This window comes from Ranitomeya variabilis, chromosome 5, assembly GCF_051348905.1.
Source record: "Ranitomeya variabilis isolate aRanVar5 chromosome 5, aRanVar5.hap1, whole genome shotgun sequence".
Lineage (NCBI taxonomy): Eukaryota > Metazoa > Chordata > Amphibia > Anura > Dendrobatidae > Ranitomeya > Ranitomeya variabilis.
This window is the reverse complement of record NC_135236.1, coordinates 2685654-2709885: the sequence shown is the minus strand read 5'-3', so window position 1 is coordinate 2709885 and position 24232 is coordinate 2685654. Positions and strand designations below refer to the sequence as shown.

Genomic DNA, 24232 nt, shown 5'->3' with positions numbered 1-24232 from the left:
TGATGGGGGCTGGTATCTGATCACATGACATCTCCCCTCCCACCACATAATACACGCAGGGAAGGGGATGGGTCAGTCAGTGTCTGATCATGTGACATCTCCCATTCCACACACATCACACAGGGAGACAGAATTACATCTTCATTTACATATATACAGGATGCAGCAGGTGCTCAGAGCTGCCAGAGGTGTGAGGAGACCCCACAGGGGTACCCCAATCTTTAGTGATATCAGATAAGGAGACTCGAGGGGCAGGCATCACACATCCAGGTCATCATCAGGATCCTCATCATCCGCAGCATCCGAGGGATCTGGATCATAGAAGATCCTGGCAGATCCGGACGAGGAGTGAAGGAGAGAAAGCTTCCTGCAGAGAGAGGAGGCATGCAATTATGGACCAGCTTGTATGGGATGTACTCAGGGGCAGGCCACACGGCCTGTAATGTACTCAGGGGTGGGACACACGGCCTGTAATGTACTCGGGCAGGGCACACAGCCCGCAATGTACTCTGGGGCAGGGCACATGGCCTGTAATGTACTCAGGGGCGGGCCACACGGCCTGTAATGTACTCAGGGGCGGGCCACACGGCCTGTAATGTACTCAGGGGCGGGCCACACGGCCTGTAATGTACTCAGGGGCGGGCCACACGGCCTGTAATGTACTCAGGGGCGGGCCACACGGCCTGTAATGTACTCAGGGGCAGGGCACATGGCCTGTAATGTACTCAGAGGCAGGACACACGGCCTGTAATGTGCTCAGGGGCGGGCCACACGGCCTGTAATGTACTCAGGGGTGGGACACATGGCCTGTAATGTACTCAGGGGTGGGACACACGGCCTGTAATGTACTCAGGGGCAGGGCACACAGCCCGCAATGTACTCTGGGGCAGGGCACATGGCCTGTAATGTACTCAGGGGCGGGCCACACGGCCTGTAATGTACTCAGGGGCGGGCCACACGGCCTGTAATGTACTCAGGGGCGGGCCACACGGCCTGTAATGTACTCAGGGGCAGGGCACATGGCCTGTAATGTACTCAGAGGCAGGACACACGGCCTGTAATGTGCTCAGGGGCGGGCCACACGGCCTGTAATGTACTCAGGGGTGGGACACATGGCCTGTAATGTACTCAGGGGTGGGACACACGGCCCGTAATGTACTCAGGGGCGGGCGACACGGCCTGTAATGTACTCAGGGGCAGGGCACACGGCCCGTAATGTACTCAGGGGCAGGGCACACGACCTGTAATGTACTCAGGGTGCAGGGCACACGGCCTGTAATGTACTCAGGGGCGGGGCACACGGCCTGTAATGTACTCAGGGGCAGGGCACACGGCCTGTAATGTACTCAGGAGCAGGGCACACAGTCTGTAATGTACTCAGGGGTAGTCCACACAGCTTGTAATGTACTCCAGGGAGGGTTACAAGGCCTGCAATGCACTCAGCAGTGGGCCACATGGCCTGTAATGTACACAGGGGCAGGGCATACGGCCTGTAATGTACTCCTGGGTGGGGCACACGGCCTGTAATGCCTGCAGGAGCAGACCCGTAATGTACTCAGGGGCGGGGCACACGGCCTGTAATGTACTCAGGGGCGGGGCACACGGCCCGTAATGTACTCAGGGGCGGTCCACACAGCCCGTAATGTACTCTGGGGCAGGGCACATGGCCTGTAATGTACTCAGGGTTGGTCCACACAGCCCGTAATGTACTCAGGGGCAGGGCACATAGCCTGTAATGTACACAGGGGCAGGGGACATGGCCTGTAATGTACACAGGGGCAGGGCACACGGCCTATAATGTACTCAGGGGCAGGGCACACAGCCCGCAATGTACTCTGGGGCAGGGCACATGGCCTGTAATGTACTCAGGGGCAGGGCACACAGCCCGCAATGTACTCTGGGGCAGGGCACATGGCCTGTAATGTACTCAGGGGCGGTCCACACAGCCCGTAATGTACTCAGAGGCAGGCCTCACAGCCTGTAATGTACTCTGGGGCAGGGCACATGGCCTGTAATGTACTCAGGGGCAGGGCACACGGCCCGTAATGTACTCAGGGGCAGGGTACACGGCCCGTAATGTACTCAGGGGCGGGGCACATGGCCTATAATGTACTCAGGGGCAGGGCACACGGCCCGTAATGTACTCAGGGGCAGGGCACATGGCCTGTAATGTACTCAGGGGCAGGGCACACGGCCCGTAATGTACTCAGGGGCAGGGCACATGGCCTGTAATGTACTTAGGGGAAGACCACACGGCCTGCAGTATACTCAGGGGTGAGCCACACCATTGGGCGGGGCATAATACCTATGTGATATAATCAGGGGTGGGGCATAATACACGCATTGTTTATCAGGGGTACACAACCCTTTTTGGTATGAGGTCCACCGTGTCAGATTAAGCCAACCCCAAGGGCCACAATAAAAGGCAGGCTGCAGGCTAATGTGTTCATGGTGGTGTCTGCTGATAGGCAGAACAGGGAATGTTTTTCCTCGTCAGGGTACGACCGCTGCTCCCGCCCCATCATTTACTATGGGGCCAATGTGCGCGGAATAATCCGGCAGCTCCATAGAGCGACCGCAGCTTCAGCCACCAGACAGGCCACTCCGTCTTGTACCTCCCAAAAGGGACACAAGTGCCCCAGCCGGCAGGTTCTCCCTATCAGTGCGGGTCTCAGTGGTCATACCCCCCGCGATCAGTAACTTATCAGCTGTCCTGAGCAGGGACACGAGCACGGTGTTTCCGACACACACACGCCCTCCCCAACCTGTCCAACATGCACGCTCCTCCCCACCCCGTCACACATGCACGCTCCTCCCCACCCCGTCACACATGCACGCTCCTCCCCACCCCGTCACACATGCACGCTCCACCCCCCCGGTCACACATGCACGCTCCTCCCCACCCCGTCACACATGGACGCTCCACCCCCCGGTCACACATGCACGCTCCTCCCCACCCCGTCACACATGCACGCTCCTTACTTGCTGTCAGTGAATGTGTACGGCAGGGTCGCAGACTCTCTTCCTGCACGCTCATCTTCAGAGAGACGCAGATTAAACGTTAGGTTGATTGTGGGGTCCACCTGAGGAGACGGGGAGACATCCGCTCATCTGCCGGCCGCAGTCATCCCTAGCACCCCCCACTCCCAGCCTCCTCCCTACCACCTCCACTCCAGGCCTCCCCCCCACTCCCAGCTTCCTCCCTACCACCTCCCCCCACTCTCAACCTCCTCTCTACCACCTCCACTCCTGGCCTCCTCCACCCACTCAGCCTCCTCCCTACCACCTCCACTCCAGGCCTCCCCCCCACTCCCAGCTTCCTCCCTACCACCTCCCCCCACTCTCAACCTCCTCCCTACCACCTCCACTCCCAGCCTCCTCCCTCCCACTCCTGGCCTCCTCCCTACCACCTCCACTCCCGGCCTCCTCCCTACCACCTCCACTCCCGGCCTCCTCCCTACCACCTCCACTCCCAGCCTCCTCTCTACCACCTCCACTCCCGGCCTCCTCTCTACCACCTCCACTCCCGGTCTCCTCCCTACCACCTCCACTTCCGGTCTCCTCCCTACCACCTCCACTCCTGGTCTCCTCCCTACCACCTCCACTCCCAGCCTCCTCCCTCCCACTCCTGGCCTCCTCCCTACCACCTCCACTCCCGGCCTCCTCCCTACCACCTCCACTCCCGGCCTCCTCCCTACCACCTCCACTCCCAGCCTCCTCTCTACCACCTCCACTCCCGGCCTCCTCTCTACCACCTCCACTCCCGGTCTCCTCCCTACCACCTCCACTCCCGGCCTCCTCTCTACCACCTCCACTCCCGGTCTCCTCCCTACCACCTCCACTCCCGGCCTCCTCTCTACCACCTCCACTCCTGGTCTCCTCCCTACCACCTCCACTCCCAGCCTCCTCCCTCCCACTCCTGGCCTCCTCCCTACCACCTCCACTCCCGGCCTCCTCCCTACCACCTCCACTCCCGGCCTCCTCCCTACCACCTCCACTCCCAGCCTCCTCTCTACCACCTCCACTCCCGGCCTCCTCTCTACCACCTCCACTCCCGGTCTCCTCCCTACCACCTCCACTTCCGGTCTCCTCCCTACCACCTCCACTCCCGGTCTCCTCCCTACCACCTCCACTCCCGGCCTCCTCTCTACCACCTCCACTCCCAGCCTCCTCCCTACCACCTCCACTCTCAGCCTCCTCCCTACCACCTCCACTCTCAGCCTCCTCCCTACCACCTCCACTCTCAGCCTCCTCCCTACCACCTCCACTCCCAGCCTCCTCCCTACCACCTCCACTCCCGGCCTCCTCCCTACCACCTCCACTCCCAGCCTCCTCCCTACCACCTCCACTCCCAGCCTCCTCCCTACCACCTCCACTCCCAGCCTCCTCCCTACCACCTCCACTCCAGGCCTCCTCTCTACCACCTCCACTCCCAGCCTCCTCTCTACCACCTCCACTCCCGGCCTCCTCCCTACCACCTCCACTCCCAGCCTCCTCTCTACCACCTCCACTCTCAGCCTCCTCCCTACCACCTCCACTCCCGGTCTCCTCCCTACCACCTCCACTCCTGGTCTCCTCCCTACCACCTCCACTCCTGTCTCCTCCCTACCACCTCCACTCCCGGTCTCCTCCCTACCACCTCCACTCGCGGCCTCCTCCCTACCACCTCCACTCTCAGCCTCCTCCCTACCACCTCCACTCCAGGCCTCCTCTCTACCACCTCCACTCCCAGCCTCCTCTCTACCACCTCCACTCCCGGCCTCCTCCCTACCACCTCCACTCCCAGCCTCCTCTCTACCACCTCCACTCTCAGCCTCCTCCCTACCACCTCCACTCCCGGTCTCCTCCCTACCACCTCCACTCCTGGTCTCCTCCCTACCACCTCCACTCCTGTCTCCTCCCTACCACCTCCACTCCCGGTCTCCTCCCTACCACCTCCACTCCCGGTCTCCTCCCTACCACCTCCACTCGCGGCCTCCTCCCTACCACCTCCACTCTCAGCCTCCTCCCTACCACCTCCACTCCCGGTCTCCTCCCTACCACCTCCACTCCTGGTCTCCTCCCTACCACCTCCACTCCTGTCTCCTCCCTACCACCTCCACTCCCGGTCTCCTCCCTACCACCTCCACTCGCGGCCTCCTCCCTACCACCTCCACTCTCAGCCTCCTCCCTACCACCTCCACTCCCAGCCTCCTCTCTACCACCTCCACTCCAGGCCTCCTCCCTACCACCTCCACTCCCGGCCTCCTCCCTACCACCTCCACTCCCGGCCTCCTCTCTACCACCTCCACTCCCAGCCTCCTCTCTACCACCTCCACTCCCAGCCTCCTCCCTACCACCTCCACTCCCAGCCTCCTCCCTACCACCTCCACTCCCAGCCTCCTCCCTACCACCTCCACTCCAGGCCTCCTCTCTACCACCTCCACTCCTGGCCTCCTCCCTACCACCTCCACTCCCAGCCTCCTCTCTACCACCTCCACTCTCAGCCTCCTCCCTACCACCTCCACTCCCAGCTTCCTCCCTACCACCTCCACTCCCGGCCTCCTCTCTACCACCTCCACTCCTGGCCTCCTCCCTACCACCTCCACTCCCAGCCTCCTCTCTACCACCTCCACTCTCAGCCTCCTCCCTACCACCTCCACTCTCAGCCTCCTCCCTACCACCTCCACTCCCAGCCTCCTCCCTACCACCTCCACTCCCGGCCTCCTCCCTACCACCTCCACTCCCAGCCTCCTCCCTACCACCTCCACTCCCAGCCTCCTCCCTACCACCTCCACTCCCAGCCTCCTCCCTACCACCTCCACTCCCAGCCTCCTCCCTACCACCTCCACTCCAGGCCTCCTCTCTACCACCTCCACTCCCAGCCTCCTCTCTACCACCTCCACTCCCGGCCTCCTCCCTACCACCTCCACTCCCAGCCTCCTCTCTACCACCTCCACTCTCAGCCTCCTCCCTACCACCTCCACTCCCAGCCTCCTCCCTACCACCTCCACTCCCGGCCTCCTCTCTACCACCTCCACTCCCAGCCTCCTCTCTACCACCTCCACTCCCAGCCTCCTCCCTACCACCTCCACTCCCAGCCTCCTCTCTACCACCTCCACTCCCAGCCTCCTCCCTACCACCTCCACTCCCAGCCTCCTCTCTACCACCTCCACTCCTGGCCTCCTCCCTACCACCTCCACTCCCAGCCTCCTCTCTACCACCTCCACTCTCAGCCTCCTCCCTACCACCTCCACTCCCAGCCTCCTCCCTACCACCTCCACTCCCGGCCTCCTCTCTACCACCTCCACTCCTGGCCTCCTCCCCGTGGCTGCACCTTTGCTCCAGGCTCCGGTTCGCTTCCATCTTCATTATCTGTGTCCAGAGAGAAGTCGTCCCGCACCTGGAAGCATTGCACCTGCAGCACAGAGCTGACATCACCGCTGGCAGACACCAGAAAGCACCAGAGACCAGCGCGTATTACCCTGTGCTCCCAGGGATGAGCCATGTGTGGCACTTACGTGGGTGACCACTCGGCCGCTTGGCTTGCGGTGGGTGACGGTAGCTGTCGCCTTGCCTCCGGGGTCAGTGAGGTGGATGTCGGTGTCAGCGAGCAGACGGACAGATGACAGGACGCCAGGGTCGTGCAGATCAGCGTGGAGCAGCGCCACCACACACGTGTCACCTGCGAGGGGCAGCACAATCATCACTGTCCTACACCGGCCGCCATCGCTGTCATGTGACATCAGCCGCGGCGCCCTCACCTGGCTGGCTCCGCGGGGCGCTCAGCTCTCGCAGCAGGCGGCAGACACTGGGGAGCGGACATCGTGCCAGAATCCAGCTCAGAGAGTCCAGGACAATGGTGACGGGGCCGCCGGCAGCACCCACCCGCTGCCGAATCCCCTGCACGGAGAGGTCGCGCAGAGTCAGAGGAGGAAGCGTCGGCTCCCAGCTCAGAGGGTTGGAGAATCCATCATGGAGTGTGAGGCTGAGGAGGAGGAAGACGTGAGGTCAGACCAAGACAGCGGGCGGCCACCGTACACTGAGCCCAAAGCCATCACCACTGGCCTCCTCTCCTTCTTCATTCCCCTGCCTCCTCTCCTCCTTGCCCGCTCACCCTCCTTTACAATTCCTCCTCCTCTTTCTCCTGCCTCCTTTCTTCCTTCCCCACTCCCCCGACCTCCTCTCCTCATTCCCCACTCCGCCTCTCCTCCTCCCTCCGACCTCCTCTCCTCCTTCCCCACACCCCTGCCCTCCTTCCCCATTCCCCCGACCTCCTCTCCTCCTTACGCTCTCCCCTGACCTCCTCTTTTCCCACTCCCCCATCTCCTCTCCTCCTTCCCCACTCTCCCAATCACCCGACCACCTGTCCTCAGACCTCATCTCCTCCTTCCCCACTCCCCTGACCTCCTCTCCTCCTTCTCCACTCCCCCAACATCCTCTCCTCCTTCCCCATTCCCCCGACCTCCTCTCCTCCTTCCCCACTCCCCTGACCTCCTCTCCTCCTTCTCCACTCCCCCAACATCCTCTCCTCCTTCCCCATTCCCCCGACCTCCTCTCCTCCTTACGCTCTCCCCTGACCTCCTCTTTTCCCACTCCCCGACCTCCTCTCCTCCTTCTCCACTCCCCCAACATCCTCTCCTCCTTCCCCATTCCCCCGACCTCCTCTCCTCCTTACGCTCTCCCCTGACCTCCTCTTTTCCCACTCCCCGACCTCCTCTCCTCCTTCTCCACTCCCCCAACATCCTCTCCTCCTTCCCCATTCCCCCGACCTCCTCTCCTCCTTACGCTCTCCCCTGACCTCCTCTTTTCCCACTCCCCGACCTCCTCTCCTCCTTCTCCACTCCCCCAACATCCTCTCCTCCTTCCCCATTCCCCCGACCTCCTCTCCTCCTTACGCTCTCCCCTGACCTCCTCTTTTCCCACTCCCCGACCTCCTCTCCTCCTTCTCCACTCCCCCCATCTCCTCTCCTCCTTCCCCACTCACCCAATCACCCGACCACCTGTCCTCAGACCTCATCTCCTCCTTCCCCACTCTCCTGACCTCCTCTCCTCCTTCCCCACTCCCCCCGTCCTCTTTCCCTGCTCCACAGACCTCCTCCTTGCCCACTCGCCCTGCCTCTCCTCCTGGTCATTGATGGTCAGGCCGCTCACCTGGATGAGATCTCCTGTGGTAAAGCTTCCAGGAACTCTTCTTCAGGAGTCTCATAAGTGAAGACGTGGACTTGTTCCGCTCTATAACAACACAATGAGAAGTAACAGGTGAGCGTCCACGCGCCATCACACCAGCGCTCTGATGCCGCCACTCCCCAGATAATCCCCCGCCGCCATGCTGCGCTCCGGCTTCTTGTGCCATCAGTAGTGAATGGTGTCCTACAGCCGCAGCGATAGCCAGGAAAGAAGAGGACAACAATATGGCAGGTGACAGCCCACCAGGGACACAGCGGCAACGCTGCAGCTAAGAGGACTGCACACGATGCGGCCGGGGAGAATGTCTGCTACACAACAGAGAGGAAGAGAGGAGCCGCGATGAGGAGCGCCAGGGAAATGGGGAGGAGGAGCGCCAGGGAAACGGGGAGGAGGAGGAGCGCCAGGGAAACGAAGAGGTGCGCCAGGGAAACGGGGAGGAGGAGGAGCGCCAGGGAAACGGGGAGGAGGAGGAGCACCAGGGAAACGGGGAGGAGGAGGAGCGCCAGGGAAACGGGGAGGAGCGCCAGGGAAACGGGGAGGAGCGACAGGGAAACGGGGAGGAGGAGGAGCGACAGGGAAACGGGGAGGAGGAGGAGCGCCAGGGAAACGGGGAGGAGCGCCAGGGAAACGAAGAGGTGCGCCAGGGAAACGGGGAGGAGGAGGAGCGCCAGGGAAACAAAGAGGTGCGCCAGGGAAACAAAGAGGTGCGCCAGGGAAACGGGGAGGAGGAGGAGCGCCAGGGAAACAAAGAGGTGCGCCAGGGAAACGGGGAGGAGGAGGAGCGCCAGGGAAACAAAGAGGTGCGCCAGGGAAACGGGGAGGAGGAGGAGTGCCAGGGAAACAAAGAGGTGCGCCAGGGAAACGGGGAGGAGGAGGAGCGCCAGGGAAACGAAGAGGTGCGCCAGGGAAACGGGGAGGAGGAGGAGCGCCAGGGAAACGGGGAGGAGTGTAAGAAAGACGAGGGAGGAGGAGTATTTGAAAGACGGTGGGAGGAGGAGTGCCAGTGAAACGAGGAGGAGTGTAAAAAAGACGGGGGAGGAGGAGTATAAGAAAGACGGGGAGGAGGTAGGAAGAGCAAAAGAGAGAAGAGGAGCGCTAGAGAGATGGGGAGGATAAGTGTAAGAAAGACGGGGAGGAGGAGGAGCACCACCAGGGAAACGAGAAGGAGGAGCGTAAGAAAGGCGGGGAGGAGGAGCGCCAGGGAAACGAGGAGGAGGAGTATAAGAAAGACGGCGGGAGGAGGAGCGCCAGGCAAACAAGGAGGAGTGTAAGAAAGACAGAGGGAGGAGGAGCGCCAGGGAAAAGAGGAGGAGCGCCAGGGAAACAAGGAGGAGTGTAAGAAAGACGGGGGGAGGAGGAGCGCCAGGGAAACGAGGAGGATTGTAAGAAAGGCGGGGGGAGGAGGAGCGCCAGGGAAACGAGGAGGAGTGTAAGAAAGGCGGGGGGAAGAGGAGCGCCAGGGAAACGAGGAGGAGGAGTATAAGAAAGACGGCGGGAGGAGGAACGCCAGGGAAAAGAGGAGGAGCGCCAGGGAAACGAAGAGCAGTGTAAGAAAGGCGGGGGGAGGAGGAGTATTTGAAAGACGGCGGGAGGAGGAGTGCCAGTGAAACAAGGAGGAGTGTAAGAAAGACGGGGGAGGAGGAGCGCCAGGGAAACGAGGAGGAGTATAAGAAAGACTGGGAGGAGGTAGGAAGAGCAAAAGAGAGAAGAGGAGCAGGAGGAGCGCTAGAGAGATGGGGAGGATAAGTGTAAGAAAGACGGGGAGGAGGAGGAGCACCAGGGAAACAAGGAGCGTAAGAAAAGCGGGGAGGAGGAGCGCCAGGGAAACGAGGAGGAGTATAAGAAAGACGGCGGGAGGAGGAACGCCAGGCAAACAAGGAGGAGTGTAAGAAAGACAGCGGGAGGAGGAGCGCCAGGGAAAAGAGGAGGAGCGCCAGGGAAACAAGGAGGAGTGTAAGAAAGACGGGGGGAGGAGGAGCGCCAGGGAAACGAGGAGGAGTGTTGTGAATTTGCTTTTTGCTCCCTCTAGTGGTTACTAGTTTTTTCACTCTGGTTTTTCTGTCATTCCTTTTATCCGCACCTGGGTCGTTAGTTAGGGGTGTTGCTATATAAGCTCCCTGGACCTTCAGTTCAATGCCTGGCAACGTAGTTATCAGAGCTAGTCTGCTGTGCTCTTGTCTACTGATCCTGGTTCCAGTTATATCAGCTAAGTCTGCCTTTTGCTTTTTGCTATTTGTTTTGGTTTTGTATTTTTGTCCAGCTTGTTCCATATCTATATCCTGACCTTTGCTGGAAGCTCTAGGGGGGCTGGTGTTCTCCCCCCGGACCGTTAGATGGTTCGGGGGTTCTTGAATTTCCAGTGTGGATTTTGATAGGGTTTTTGTTGACCATATAAGTTACCTTTCTTTATTCTGCTATCAGTAAGCGGGCCTCTCTGTGCTAAACCTGGTTCATTTCTGTGTTTGTCATTTCCTCTTACCTAACCGTCATTATTTGTGGGGGGCTTCTATCCAGCTTTGGGGTCCCCTTCTCTGGAGGCAAGAAAGGTCTTTGTTTTCCTCTACTAGGGGTAGCTAGATTCTCCGGCTGGCGCGTGTCATCTAGAATCAACGTAGGAATGATCCCCGGCTACTTCTAGTGTTGGCGTTAGGAGTAGATATATGGTCAACCCAGTTACCACTGCCCTATGAGCTGGATTTTTGTACTCTGCAGACTTCCACGTTCCTCTGAGACCCTCGCCATTGGGGTCATAACAGTTTGCCAGGCCAGTATTAAATGTTTAATGCATTGCAGAAGAGGGATTATAAGAAAGAAGATTCTGAGTTTTTTTTTTTTTTTTTTTTTTTCTTCTTCCCCTTTACCTCAGAGTGGCTATGCTTGCTGCAGACATGAATGTCCAGACCTTGATTACAAGTGTGGACCAGCTGGCTACTCGTGTGCAGGGCATACAAGACTATGTTATCAGAAATCCTAGGTCAGAACCTAAAATACCGATTCCTGAACTGTTTTCCGGAGACAGGTTTAAGTTTAGGAATTTCGTGAATAATTGTAAATTGTTTTTGTCCCTGAGACCCTGTTCATCTGGAGATTCTGCTCAGCAAGTAAAAATTGTTATTTCGTTCTTACGGGGCGACCCTCAGGATTGGGCTTTTTCGCTGGCGCCAGGAGATCCGGCATTGGCTGATCTTGATGCGTTTTTTCTGGCGCTCGGTTTACTTTATGAGGAACCCAATCTTGAGATTCAGGCAGAAAAGGCCTTGCTGGCTATGTCTCAGGGGCAGGACGAGGCTGAAGTGTATTGCCAAAAATTTCGGAAATGGTCCGTGCTGACACATTGGAACGAGTGTGCACTGGCCGCTAATTTTAGAAATGGCCTTTCTGAAGCCATTAAGAATGTTATGGTGGGTTTTCCCATTCCCACAGGTCTGAATGATACTATGGCACTGGCTATTCAAATTGACCGGCGGTTGCGGGAGCGCAAAACCGCAAATTCCCTCATGGTGTTGTCTGAACAGACACCTAATTCGGTGCAATGTGATAGAAAAACTGCAAATTCCCTCATGGTGTTGTCTGAACAGACACCTGATTTAATGCAATGTGATAGAATCCTGACTAGAAATGAGCGGAAAATTCATAGACGCCGGAATGGCTTGTGCTACTACTGTGGTGATTCTACACATGTTATCTCAGCATGCTCTAAACGTATAGCTAAGGTTGTTAGTCCTGTCACCGTTGGTAATTTGCAACCTAAATTTATTCTGTCTGTAACTTTGATTTGCTCACTGTCATCTTATCCTGTCATGGCGTTTGTAGATTCAGGTGCTGCCCTGAGTCTTATGGATCTCTCATTTGCTAAGCACTGTGGTTTTACTCTTGAACCATTAGAAAATCCTATTCCTCTTAGGGGTATTGATGCTACGCCATTGGCAGCAAATAAACCGCAGTATTGGACACAGGTTACCATGTGCATGACTCCTGAACACCGCGAGGTGATACGTTTCCTGGTTTTACATAAAATGCATGATTTGGTTGTTTTAGGGCTGCCATGGTTACAGACCCATAATCCAGTCCTGGACTGGAAGGCTATGTCAGTCTCAAGTTGGGGCTGTCGTGGTATTCATGAGGATTCCCTGCCTGTGTCTATTGCTTCTTCTACGCCTTCGGAAGTTCCGGAGTATTTGTCTGATTATCAGGATGTCTTCAGTGAGTCTGAGTCCAGTGCACTGCCTCCTCATAGGGACTGTGACTGTGCTATAGATTTGATCCCAGGCAGTAAATTTCCTAAGGGAAGACTGTTTAATCTGTCGGTACCTGAACATACCGCTATGCGTTCATATATCAAGGAGTCTCTGGAGAAAGGACATATTCGTCCGTCTTCTTCTCCTCTTGGTGCGGGATTCTTTTTTTGTGGCAAAAAAGGACGGATCTTTGAGACCTTGTATTGATTATCGGCTTTTAAATAAGATCACTGTCAAATTTCAGTATCCTTTGCCGCTGTTGTCTGACTTGTTTGCCCGGATTAAGGGTGCCAAGTGGTTCACCAAGATAGACCTTCGTGGTGCGTACAACCTTGTGCGCATTAAGCAAGGTGATGAATGGAAAACCGCATTCAATACGCCCGAAGGTCATTTTGAGTACTTGGTGATGCCTTTTGGGCTCTCCAATGCGCCTTCAGTTTTTCAGTCCTTTATGCATGACATTTTCCGGAAGTATCTGGATAAATTTTTGATTGTTTATCTGGATGATATTTTGGTTTTTTCTGATAATTGGGATTCGCATGTGGAGCAGGTCAGGTTGGTCTTTAAAATTTTGCGTGAAAATTCTTTGTTTGTCAAGGGCTCTAAGTGTCTCTTTGGTGTACAGAAGGTTCCCTTTTTGGGGTTCATTTTTTCCCCTTCTGCTGTGGAGATGGACCCAGTCAAGGTCCGAGCTATTCTTGATTGGACTCAGCCCTCGTCAGTTAAGAGTCTTCAGAAGTTCTTGGGCTTCGCTAACTTCTACCGTCGTTTTATCGCTAATTTTTCTAGCATTGTGAAACCTTTGACGGATATGACCAAGAAGGGCTCCGATGTAGCTAACTGGGCTCCTGCTGCCGTGGAGGCTTTCCAGGAGTTGAAACGCCGGTTTACTTCGGCGCCTGTTTTGTGCCAGCCTGACGTCTCACTTCCCTTTCAGGTTGAGGTGGATGCTTCGGAGATTGGGGCAGGGGCCGTTTTGTCGCAGAGAGGCCCTGGTTGCTCTGTTATGAAACCTTGTGCCTTTTTCTCTAGGAAGTTTTCGCCTGCCGAGCGAAATTATGATGTGGGCAATCGGGAGTTGTTGGCCATGAAATGGGCATTTGAGGAGTGGCGTCATTGGCTCGAGGGTGCTAAGCATCGTGTGGTGGTCTTGACTGATCACAAAAATCTGATGTATCTCGAGTCTGCTAAACGCCTTAATCCGAGACAGGCCCGCTGGTCATTGTTTTTCTCCCGCTTTGATTTTGTTGTCTCGTATTTACCAGGTTCTAAGAATGTGAAGGCCGATGCTCTTTCTAGGAGCTTTGTGCCTGATGCTCCTGGAGTCGCTGATCCTGTTGGTATTCTTAAAGATGGAGTTATCTTGTCAGCTATTTCTCCGGATCTGCGACGTGTGTTGCAGAGATTTCAGGCTGATAGGCCTGAGTCTTGTCCACCTGACAGACTGTTTGTCCCGGATAAGTGGACCAGCAGAGTCATTTCCGAGGTTCATTCCTCGGTGTTGGCAGGTCACCCGGGAATTTTTGGCACCAGAGATCTGGTGGCCAGGTCCTTTTGGTGGCCTTCCTTGTCAAGGGATGTGCGGTCATTTGTGCAGTCCTGTGGGACTTGTGCTCGAGCTAAGCCTTGCTGTTCTCGTGCCAGCGGTTTGCTCTTGCCCTTGCCTGTCCCGAAGAGACCTTGGACACATATCTCCATGGATTTCATTTCTGATCTTCCGCTATCTCAGGGCATGTCCGTTATCTGGGTGATATGTGATCGCTTCTCCAAGATGGTCCATTTGGTTCCTTTGCCTAAGCTGCCTTCCTCTTCCGATCTGGTTCCTGTGTTTTTCCAGAACGTGGTTCGTTTGCACGGCATCCCTGAGAATATTGTGTCAGACAGAGGATCCCAGTTCGTTTCCAGGTTCTGGCGATCCTTGTGTAGTAGGATGGGCATTGATTTGTCGTTTTCGTCTGCTTTCCATCCTCAGACTAATGGACAGACGGAGCGAACCAATCAGACTTTGGAGGCTTATTTGAGGTGTTTTGTCTCTGCTGATCAGGACGATTGGGTGACATTCTTGCCGTTGGCTGAGTTTGCCCTTAATAATCGGGCTAGTTCCGCCACCTTGGTTTCGCCTTTTTTCTGCAACTCTGGTTTCCATCCTCGCTTTTCTTCGGGTCATGTGGAGCCTTCTGACTGTCCTGGGGTGGATTCTGTGGTGGATAGGTTGCAGCAGATCTGGAATCATGTGGTGGACAACTTGAAGTTGTCACAGGAGAAGGCTCAGCGCTTTGCCAACCGCCGCCGCGGTGTGGGTCCCCGACTACGCGTTGGGGATTTGGTATGGCTTTCTTCCCGCTTTGTTCCTATGAAGGTCTCCTCTCCCAAATTTAAACCTCGTTTTATTGGGCCTTACAAGATATTGGAAATCCTTAATCCTGTATCTTTTCGTCTGGATCTTCCTGTGTCGTTTGCTATTCACAATGTATTTCATAGGTCCTTGTTGCGGCGGTACATTGTGCCTGTAGTTCCTTCTGCTGAGCCTCCTGCTCCGGTGTTGGTTGAGGGCGAGTTGGAGTACGTGGTGGAGAAGATCTTGGATTCTCGCCTCTCCAGGCGGAGGCTTCAGTACCTGGTCAAGTGGAAGGGCTATGGTCAGGAGGATAATTCCTGGGTGGTCGCCTCTGATGTTCATGCGGCCGATTTAGTTCGTGCCTTTCATGCCGCTCATCCTGATCGCCCTGGTGGTCGTGGTGAGGGTTCGGTGACCCCTCACTAAGGGGGGGTACTGTTGTGAATTTGCTTTTTGCTCCCTCTAGTGGTTACTAGTTTTTTCACTCTGGTTTTTCTGTCATTCCTTTTATCCGCACCTGGGTCGTTAGTTAGGGGTGTTGCTATATAAGCTCCCTGGACCTTCAGTTCAATGCCTGGCAACGTAGTTATCAGAGCTAGTCTGCTGTGCTCTTGTCTACTGATCCTGGTTCCAGTTATATCAGCTAAGTCTGCCTTTTGCTATTTGTTTTGGTTTTGTATTTTTGTCCAGCTTGTTCCATATCTATATCCTGACCTTTGCTGGAAGCTCTAGGGGGGCTGGTGTTCTCCCCCCGGACCGTTAGACGGTTCGGGGGTTCTTGAATTTCCAGTGTGGATTTTGATAGGGTTTTTGTTGACCATATAAGTTACCTTTCTTTATTCTGCTATCAGTAAGCGGGCCTCTCTGTGCTAAACCTGGTTCATTTCTGTGTTTGTCATTTCCTCTTACCTAACCGTCATTATTTGTGGGGGGCTTCTATCCAGCTTTGGGGTCCCCTTCTCTGGAGGCAAGAAAGGTCTTTGTTTTCCTCTACTAGGGGTAGCTAGATTCTCCGGCTGGCGCGTGTCATCTAGAATCAACGTAGGAATGATCCCCGGCTACTTCTAGTGTTGGCGTTAGGAGTAGATATATGGTCAACCCAGTTACCACTGCCCTATGAGCTGGATTTTTGTACTCTGCAGACTTCCACGTTCCTCTGAGACCCTCGCCATTGGGGTCATAACAGAGGAGTGTAAGAAAGGCGGGGGGAGGAGGAGCGCCAGGGAAACGAGGAGGAGTGTAAGAAAGGCGGGGGGAGGAGGAGCGCCAGGGAAACGAGGAGGAGTATTTGAAAGACGGCAGGATGAGGAGCGCCAGTGAAACGAGGAGTGTAAGAAAGACGGGGGAGGAGTATAAGAAAGACGGGGAGGAGGTAGGAGGAGCAAACGAGAGAAGAGGAGCAGGAGGAGCGCTAGAGAGATGGGGAGGATAAGTGTAAGAAAGATGGGGAGGAAAACCACCAGGGAAACGAGGAGGAGCGTAAGAAAGGCGGGGAGGAGGAGGAGCGCCAGGGAAACGAGGAGGAGTATAAGAAAGACAGGGAGGATGTAGGAAGAGCGCCAGAGAGGAGGAGTGTAATAAAGGTGGGGGGAGAAGGCGCGCCAGAGAGACGGGGAGGAGGAAGAGCACCAGGGAAACCAGAGGGAGGAGCAAAAGAAAGGAGGGGAGGAGGTAGGAGGAGCACCAGAGAGGAGGAGTGTAATAAAGGCGGGGGGAGGAGGAGCGCCAGAGAGACGGGGAGGAGTGTAAGAAAGACAGGAGGGAGGAGGAGCGCCAAGAAAACGAGGAGTGTAAAAAAGACGGGGAGGAGGAGCACCAGGGAAACGAGGAGGAGCATAAGAAAGACGGAGAAGAGGTAGGAGCGAAAGAGAGGGGAGGAGGAGCGAAAGAGAGACGGGGAGGAGGAGGAACGAAAGAGAGACGGGGAGGAGGAAGAGCGAAAGAGTGATAGAGGAGGCGGAGGAGCGAAAAAGAGACGAGGAGGAGCGAAAGAGAGAAGGGGAGGAGGAAGAGCAAGAGAGACGAGGAGGAGGAGCGAAAGAGTGATGGGAAAAGGAGCGAAAGAGAGACAGGGAGGAGGAACGAAAGAAATGGGGAGGAGGAGCAAAAGAAAGACGGGGATTAGGAAGAGTGAAAGAGAAATGGGAAAAGGAGTGAAAGAAAAGAGGAGCTAAAGAGAAATGGGGCGGAGGAGTGAAAGAGAGACGGGGAGGATGAGCGAAAGAGAGGGGAGGAGGAGCGTTATCCAATCAGCCTCCGCCCATCCTGTCACGTGAGAAAGACAGATGGTGAGGAGGAGCAAAAGAGAGATGGGGAAGAGGATGAGGAGAAAAAGAGTGATGCAGAGGAGGAGGGAAAGTGTGATGGGGAGGAGGAGCGAAAGAGACGGGGAGGAGGAGAAGCAAAAGAGAGACGAGGAGGAGGAGCAAAAGAGAGAAGGAGAGGAAAAGGAGTGAAAAAGAGATGAGGAGGAGCGAGAGACGGGAGTAGGAGCGAAAGAGAGACGAGGTGGTGCGAAAGAGAGATGGCGGGGAGGAGGTGCGAAAGAGACGAGGAGGAGGAGGAGCGAAAGAGAGATGAGGAGGAGAGAAAGAGCGACGAGGAGGAGGAGCAAAAGAGAGATGAGGAGGAGGAGCGAAAGAGAGACGGGGGAGGAGGTGCGAAAGAGAGACGAGGAGGAGCGGCGAAAGAGAGACGGGGGAGATTGAGCGAAAGAGACGAGGAGGAGGAGCAAAAGAGAGATGAGGAGGAGGAGCAAAAGAGAGATGAGGAGGAGGAGCAAAAGAGAGATGAGGAGGAGGAGCAAAAGAGAGATGGGGAGGAGGAGCAAAAGAGAGATGGGGAGGAGGAGCAAAAGAGAGATGGGGAGGAGGAGCAAAAGAGAGACGGGGATTAGGAAGAGCGAAAGAGAAATGGAAAAAGGAGTGAAAGAGAAAGAGAAGAGGAGCTAAAGAGAAATGGGGCGGAGGAGTGAAAGAGAGACGGGGAGGATGAACGAAAGAGAGGGGAGGAGGAGCGTTATCCAATCAGCCTCCTCCCATCCTGTCACGTGAGAAAGAGAGACGGGAGGAGGAGGAGCAAAAGAGAGACGAGGAGGAGCGAAAGAGAGACGGGAGGAGCAAAAGAGAGACGAGGAGGAGCGAAAGAGAGACGGGAGGAGGAGGAAACAGAGATGAGGAGGAGAAGTGAAAAAGAGAGGGGGGGAGGAGCGAAAGAGAGACAGGAGGAAGAGGAGCGTTATCCAATCAGCCTCCGCCCGTCCTGTCACGTGTCAGTCTCACCTCCGCACCGAGGCCGCGATCAGGCTGTGCAGTACTCGGCGGCCGCTGATGGTGGCGCTGTCTGCGGAGAGAGGTGACAGAGGTTAATGAGGCGCCGGTTTTGCACAGCTGAGCTCGGGAGCAGTGACGTCACCTGTCAGCAGTGTCAGCCCCCGGGCGCCGCCGCTCCGCACTGCCGGTAACATGGCGGAGAGTCCACAACCAGCCCCGCCCTCACCGGTACAAGAGGTCACGTGATCGGAGTAAGGGGCGGAGCTAGCGGGAGTGATGGTGATTGGCTGATGATCGATATTAGAAGCAAGAAATCTATGAGGCGTCTGTGTGTGATCGGGGGTCTGCTCCACCTGTGTGTGATCGGGGGTCTGCTCCTCCTGTGTGTGATCGGGGGTCTCCTCCTCCTGTGTGTGATGGGGGTCTGCTCCTCCTGTGTGTGATCGGGGGTCTGCTCCTCCTGTGTGTGATCGGGGGTCTGCTCCACCTGTGTGTGATCGGGGGTCTGCTCCTCCTGTGTGTGATCGGGGGTCTCCTCCTCCTGTGTGTGTGTGTGATCGGGGTCTGCTCCTCCTGTGTGTGATCGGGGGTCTCCTCCTCCTGTGTGTGTGTGTGATCGGGGGTCTGCTCCTCCTGTGTGATCGGGGGTCTGCTCCTCCTGTGTGTGATCGGGGTCTGCTCCTCCTGTGTGTGATCGGGGGTCTGCTCCTCCTGTGTGTGATCGGGGGTCTCCTCCTCCTGTGTGTGTGTGTGATCGGGGTCTGCTCCTCCTGTGTGTGTGATCGGGGGTCTGCTCCTCCTGTGTGTGATCGGGGGTCTCCTCCTCCTGTGTGTGATCGGGGGTCTCCTCCTCCTGTGTGTGATCGGGGGTCTGCTCCACCTGTGTGTGTGATCGGGGGTCTGCTCCTCCTGTGTGTGTGATCGGGGGTCTGCTCCTCCTGTGTGTGTGATCGGGGGTCTGCTCCTCCTGTGTGTGTGATCGGGGTCTGCTCCTCCTGTGTGTGATCGGGGGTCTGCTCCTCCTGTGTGTGTGATCGGGGGTCTGCTCCTCCTGTGTGTGATCGGGGGTCTGCTCCTCCTGTGTGTGATCGGGGGTCTGCTCCTCCTGTGTGTGTGATCGGGGGTCTGCTCCTCCTGTGTGTGATCGGGGGTCTGCTCCTCCTGTGTGTGTGATCGGGGTCTGCTCCTCCTGTGTGTGATCGGGGGTCTGCTCCTCCTGTGTGTGTGATCGGGGGTCTGCTCCTCCTGTGTGTGATCGGGGGTCTGCTCCTCCTGTGTGTGATCGGGGGTCTGCTCCTCCTGTGTGTGATCGGGGGTCTGCTCCTCCTGTGTGTGATCGGGGGTCTGCTCCTCCTGTGTGTGTGATCGGGGGTCTGCTCCTCCTGTGTGTGTGATCGGGGGTCTGCTCCTCCTGTGTGTGTGATCGGGGGTCTGCTCCTCCTGTGTGTGTGATCGGGGGTCTGCTCCTCCTGTGTGTGATCGGGGGTCTGCTCCTCCTGTGTGTGATCGGGGGTCTGCTCCTCCTGTGTGTGTGATCGGGGGTCTGCTCCTCCTGTGTGTGATCGGGGGTCTGCTCCTCCTGTGTGTGATCGGGGGTCTGCTCCTCCTGTGTGTGATCGGGGGTCTGCTCCTCCTGTGTGTGATCGGGGGTCTGCTCCTCCTGTGTGTGATCGGGGGTCTGCTCCTCCTGTGTGTGATCGGGGGTCTGCTCCTCCTGTGTGTGTGATCGGGGGTCTGCTCCTCCTGTGTGTGTGATCGGGGGTCTGCTCCTCCTGTGTGTGATCGGGGGTCTGCTCCTCCTGTGTGTGATCGGGGGTCTGCTCCTCCTGTGTGTGATCGGGGGTCTGCTCCTCCTGTGTGTGATCGGGGGTCTGCTCCTCCTGTGTGTGTGATCGGGGGTCTGCTCCTCCTGTGTGTGATCGGGGGTCTGCTCCTCCTGTGTGTGATCGGGGGTCTCCTCCTCCTGTGTGTGATCGGGGGTCTCCTCCTCCTGTGTGTGATCGGGGGTCTGCTCCACCTGTGTGTGATCGGGGGTCTGCTCCTCCTGTGTGTGTGATCGGGGGTCTGCTCCTCCTCCTGTGTGTGATCGGGGGTCTCCTCCTCCTGTGTGTGATCGGGGGTCTCCTCCTCCTGTGTGTGATCGGGGGTCTGCTCCTCCTGTGTGTGTGATCGGGGGTCTGCTCCTCCTGTGTGTGTGATCGGGGGTCTGCTCCTCCTGTGTGTGATCGGGGGTCTGCTCCTCCTGTGTGTGATCGGGGGTCTGCTCCTCCTGTGTGTGATCGGGGGTCTGCTCCTCCTGTGTGTGATCGGGGGTCTGCTCCTCCTGTGTGTGATCGGGGGTCTGCTCCTCCTGTGTGTGATCGGGGGTCTGCTCCTCCTGTGTGTGATCGGGGGTCTGCTCCTCCTGTGTGTGATCGGGGGTCTGCTCCTCCTGTGTGTGTGATCGGGGGTCTGCTCCTCCTGTGTGTGTGATCGGGGGTCTGCTCCTCCTGTGTGTGATCGGGGGTCTGCTCCTCCTGTGTGTGATCGGGGGTCTGCTCCTCCTGTGTGTGATCGGAGGTCTGCTCCTCCTGTGTGTGATCGGGGGTCTGCTCCTCCTGTGTGTGATCGGGGGTCTGCTCCTCCTGTGTGTGATCGGGGGTCTGCTCCTCCTGTGTGTGATCGGGGGTCTGCTCCTCCTGTGTGTGATCGGGGGTCTGCTCCTCCTGTGTGTGATCGGGGGTCTGCTCCTCCTGTGTGTGTGATCGGGGGTCTGCTCCTCCTGTGTGTGTGATCGGGGGTCTGCTCCTCCTGTGTGTGATCGGGGGTCTGCTCCTCCTGTGTGTGTGATCGGGGGTCTGCTCCTCCTGTGTGTGATCGGGGGTCTGCTCCTCCTGTGTGTGTGATCGGAGGTCTGCTCCTCCTGTGTGTGATCGGGGGTCTGCTCCTCCTGTGTGTGATCGGGGGTCTGCTCCTCCTGTGTGTGATCGGGGGTCTGCTCCTCCTGTGTGTGTGATCGGGGGTCTGCTCCTCCTGTGTGTGATCGGGGGTCTGCTCCTCCTGTGTGTGTGATCGGGGGTCTGCTCCACCTGTGTGTGATCGGGGTCTGCTCCTCCTGTGTGTGTGTGATCGGGGGTCTGCTCCTCCTGTGTGTGATCGGGGGTCTGCTCCTCCTGTGTGTGTGTGATCGGGGGTCTGCTCCTCCTGTGTGTGATCGGGGGTCTGCTCCTCCTGTGTGTGATCGGGGGTCTGCTCCTCCTGTGTGTGTGATCGGGGGTCTGCTCCTCCTGTGTGTGATCGGGGGTCTGCTCCTCCTGTGTGTGATCGGGGGTCTGCTCCACCTGTGTGTGTGATCGGGGGTCTGCTCCTCCTGTGTGTGTGTGATCGGGGGTCTGCTCCTCCTGTGTGTGATCGGGGGTCTGCTCCTCCTGTGTGTGTGATCGGGGGTCTGCTCCTCCTGTGTGTGATCGGGGGTCTGCTCCTCCTGTGTGTGATCGGGGGTCTGCTCCTCCTGTGTGTGATCGGGGGTCTGCTCCTCCTGTGTGTGATCGGGGGTCTGCTCCTCCTGTGTGTGTGATCGGGGGTCTGCTCCTCCTGTGTGTGTGATCGGGGGTCTGCTCCTCCTGTGTGTGATCGGGGGTCTGCTCCTCCTGTGTGTGATCGGGGGTCTGCTCCTCCTGTGTGTGATCGGGGTCTGCTCCACCTGTGTGTGTGATCGGGGTCTGCTCCACCTGTGTGTGTGATCGGGGGTCTGCTCCTCCTGTGTGTGTGATCGGGGTCTGCTCCACCTGTGTGTGTGATCGGGGGTCTGCTCCTCCTGTGTGTGATCGGGGGTCTGCTCCTCCTGTGTGTGTGTGATCGGGGGTCTGCTCCTCCTGTGTGTGATCGGGGGTCTGCTCCTCCTGTGTGTGATCGGGGGTCTGCTCCTCCTGTGTGTGATCGGGGTCTGCTCCACCTGTGTGTGTGATCGGGGTCTGCTCCACCTGTGTGTGTGATCGGGGGTCTGCTCCTCCTGTGTGTGTGATCGGGGGTCTGCTCCTCCTGTGTGTGTGTGATCGGGGGTCTGCTCCTCCTGTGTGTGTGATCGGGGTCTGCTCCACCTGTGTGTGTGATCGGGGGTCTGCTCCTCCTGTGTGTGATCGGGGGTCTGCTCCTCCTGTGTGTGTGTGATCGGGGGTCTGCTCCTCCTGTGTGTGATCGGGGGTCTGCTCCTCCTGTGTGTGTGATCGGGGGTCTGCTCCTCCTGTGTGTGATCGGGGGTCTGCTCCTCCTGTGTGTGATCGGGGGTCTGCTCCTCCTGTGTGTGATCGGGGGTCTGCTCCTCCTGTGTGTGTGATCGGGGGTCTGCTCCTCCTGTGTGTGTGATCGGGGGTCTGCTCCTCCTGTGTGTGTGATCGGGGGTCTGCTCCTCCTGTGTGTGTGATCGGGGGTCTGCTCCACCTGTGTGTGATCGGGGGTCTGCTCCTCCTGTGTGTGTGTGTGTGATCGGGGGTCTGCTCCTCCTGTGTGTGATCGGGGGTCTGCTCCTCCTGTGTGTGTGTGTGATCGGGGGTCTGCTCCTCCTGTGTGTGATCGGGGTCTGCTCCTCCTGTGTGATCGGGGGTCTGCTCCTCCTGTGTGTGTGTGATCGGGGTCTGCTCCTCCTGTGTGTGTGATCGGGGGTCTGCTCCTCCTGTGTGTGTGATCGGGGGTCTGCTCCTCCTGTGTGTGATCGGGGGTCTGCTCCTCCTGTGTGTGTGTGATCGGGGGTCTGCTCCTCCTGTGTGTGTGTGATCGGGGGTCTGCTCCTCCTGTGTGTGATCGGGGGTCTGCTCCTCCTGTGTGTGATCGGGGTCTGCTCCTCCTGTGTGTGATCGGGGGTCTGCTCCACCTGTGTGTGTGATCGGGGGTCTGCTCCTCCTGTGTGTGATCGGGGGTCTGCTCCTCCTGTGTGTGATCGGGGGTCTGCTCCTCCTGTGTGTGTGATCGGGGTCTGCTCCTCCTGTGTGTGATCGGGGGTCTGCTCCACCTGTGTGTGTGATCGGGGGTCTGCTCCACCTGTGTGTGATCGGGGGTCTGCTCCACCTGTGTGTGATCGGGGGTCTGCTCCTCCTGTGTGTGTGTGATCGGGGGTCTGCTCCTCCTGTGTGTGTGATCGGGGGTCTGCTCCTCCTGTGTGTGTGTGATCGGGGGTCTGCTCCTCCTGTGTGTGTGTGTGTGTGTGTGTGATCGGGGGTCTGCTCCTCCTGTGTGTGATCGGGGGTCTGCTCCTCCTGTGTGTGTGATCGGGGGTCTGCTCCTCCTGTGTGTGTGTGATCGGGGGTCTGCTCCTCCTGTGTGTGTGTGATCGGGGGTCTGCTCCTCCTGTGTGTGTGTGATCGGGGGTCTGCTCCTCCTGTGTGTGTGATCGGGGGTCTGCTCCTCCTGTGTGTGTGTGATCGGGGGTCTGCTCCTCCTGTGTGTGATCGGGGGTCTGCTCCTCCTGTGTGTGATCGGGGGTCTGCTCCTCCTGTGTGTGATCGGGGTCTGCTCCTCCTGTGTGTGATCGGGGGTCTGCTCCTCCTGTGTGTGATCGGGGGTCTGCTCCTCCTGTGTGTGATCGGGGGTCTGCTCCTCCTGTGTGTGATCGGGGGTCTGCTCCTCCTGTGTGTGATCGGGGGTCTGCTCCTCCTGTGTGTGTGATCGGGGGTCTGCTCCTCCTGTGTGTGATCGGGGGTCTGCTCCTCCTGTGTGTGTGATCGGGGGTCTGCTCCTCCTGTGTGTGTGATCGGGGGTCTGCTCCTCCTGTGTGTGTGATCGGGGGTCTGCTCCTCCTGTGTGTGTGATCGGGGGTCTGCTCCTCCTGTGTGTGATCGGGGGTCTGCTCCACCTGTGTGTGTGATCGGGGGTCTGCTCCTCCTGTGTGTGTGATCGGGGGTCTGCTCCTCCTGTGTGTGTGATCGGGGGTCTGCTCCACCTGTGTGTGATCGGGGGTCTGCTCCTCCTGTGTGTGATCGGGGGTCTGCTCCTCCTGTGTGTGTGTGATCGGGGGTCTGCTCCACCTGTGTGTGTGTGTGTGATCGGGGGTCTGCTCCTCCTGTGTGTGTGATCGGGGGTCTGCTCCTCCTGTGTGTGTGTGATCGGGGGTCTGCTCCTCCTGTGTGTGATCGGGGGTCTGCTCCTCCTGTGTGTGATCGGGGGTCTGCTCCTCCTGTGTGTGTGTGATCGGGGGTCTGCTCCTCCTGTGTGTGATCGGGGGTCTGCTCCTCCTGTGTGTG

General features: G+C 57.8%; 2 protein-coding genes across 5 annotated transcripts in view; one reads left to right on the top strand and one right to left on the bottom strand.

Annotated features, from left to right (window-relative positions):
• The window catches only part of LOC143774131 (uncharacterized), a 267928-nt gene that overhangs the window by 159635 nt on the left and 84061 nt on the right, over window positions 1-24232 (top strand). The window contains exon 1 of one of the 4 annotated variants that reach the window (XR_013215477.1): window positions 17967-18099. The exons of 1 other annotated variant lie outside the window; for it this stretch is intronic. The gene's annotated coding sequence lies outside the window, so the exon portion shown is untranslated. 2 more of the 4 variants (XR_013215479.1, XR_013215476.1) reach the window with 2 other exon arrangements.
• Window positions 127-18645, bottom strand: ELP5 (elongator acetyltransferase complex subunit 5). The gene is made up of 8 exons (XM_077261442.1): window positions 18160-18645; window positions 18027-18087; window positions 8134-8214; window positions 6744-6967; window positions 6501-6664; window positions 6317-6397; window positions 2983-3083; window positions 127-367 (listed from the first exon to the last, which is right to left on the bottom strand). The coding sequence occupies exons 1-8, from the start codon at window positions 18209-18211 to the stop codon at window positions 259-261; spliced, it is 873 nt and encodes a 290-aa protein (XP_077117557.1). The 5' UTR covers window positions 18212-18645; the 3' UTR covers window positions 127-258.

Bases quoted from the DNA above. Each gene is read 5' to 3' on its own strand.
- ELP5 (XM_077261442.1), bottom strand. From the start codon at position 18,211: ATGTTACCGGCAGTGCGGAGCGGCGGCGCCCGGGGGCTGACACTGCTG. The intron at 6,665-6,743 runs GTGAGGGCGCCG...TGCCCCTCGCAG, and splicing joins CGCCCCGCGGAGCCAGCCAG to GTGACACGTGTGTGGTGGCG. The intron at 3,084-6,316 runs GTGCAGCCACGG...CCGTCTCCTCAG, and splicing joins AACCGGAGCCTGGAGCAAAG to GTGGACCCCACAATCAACCT.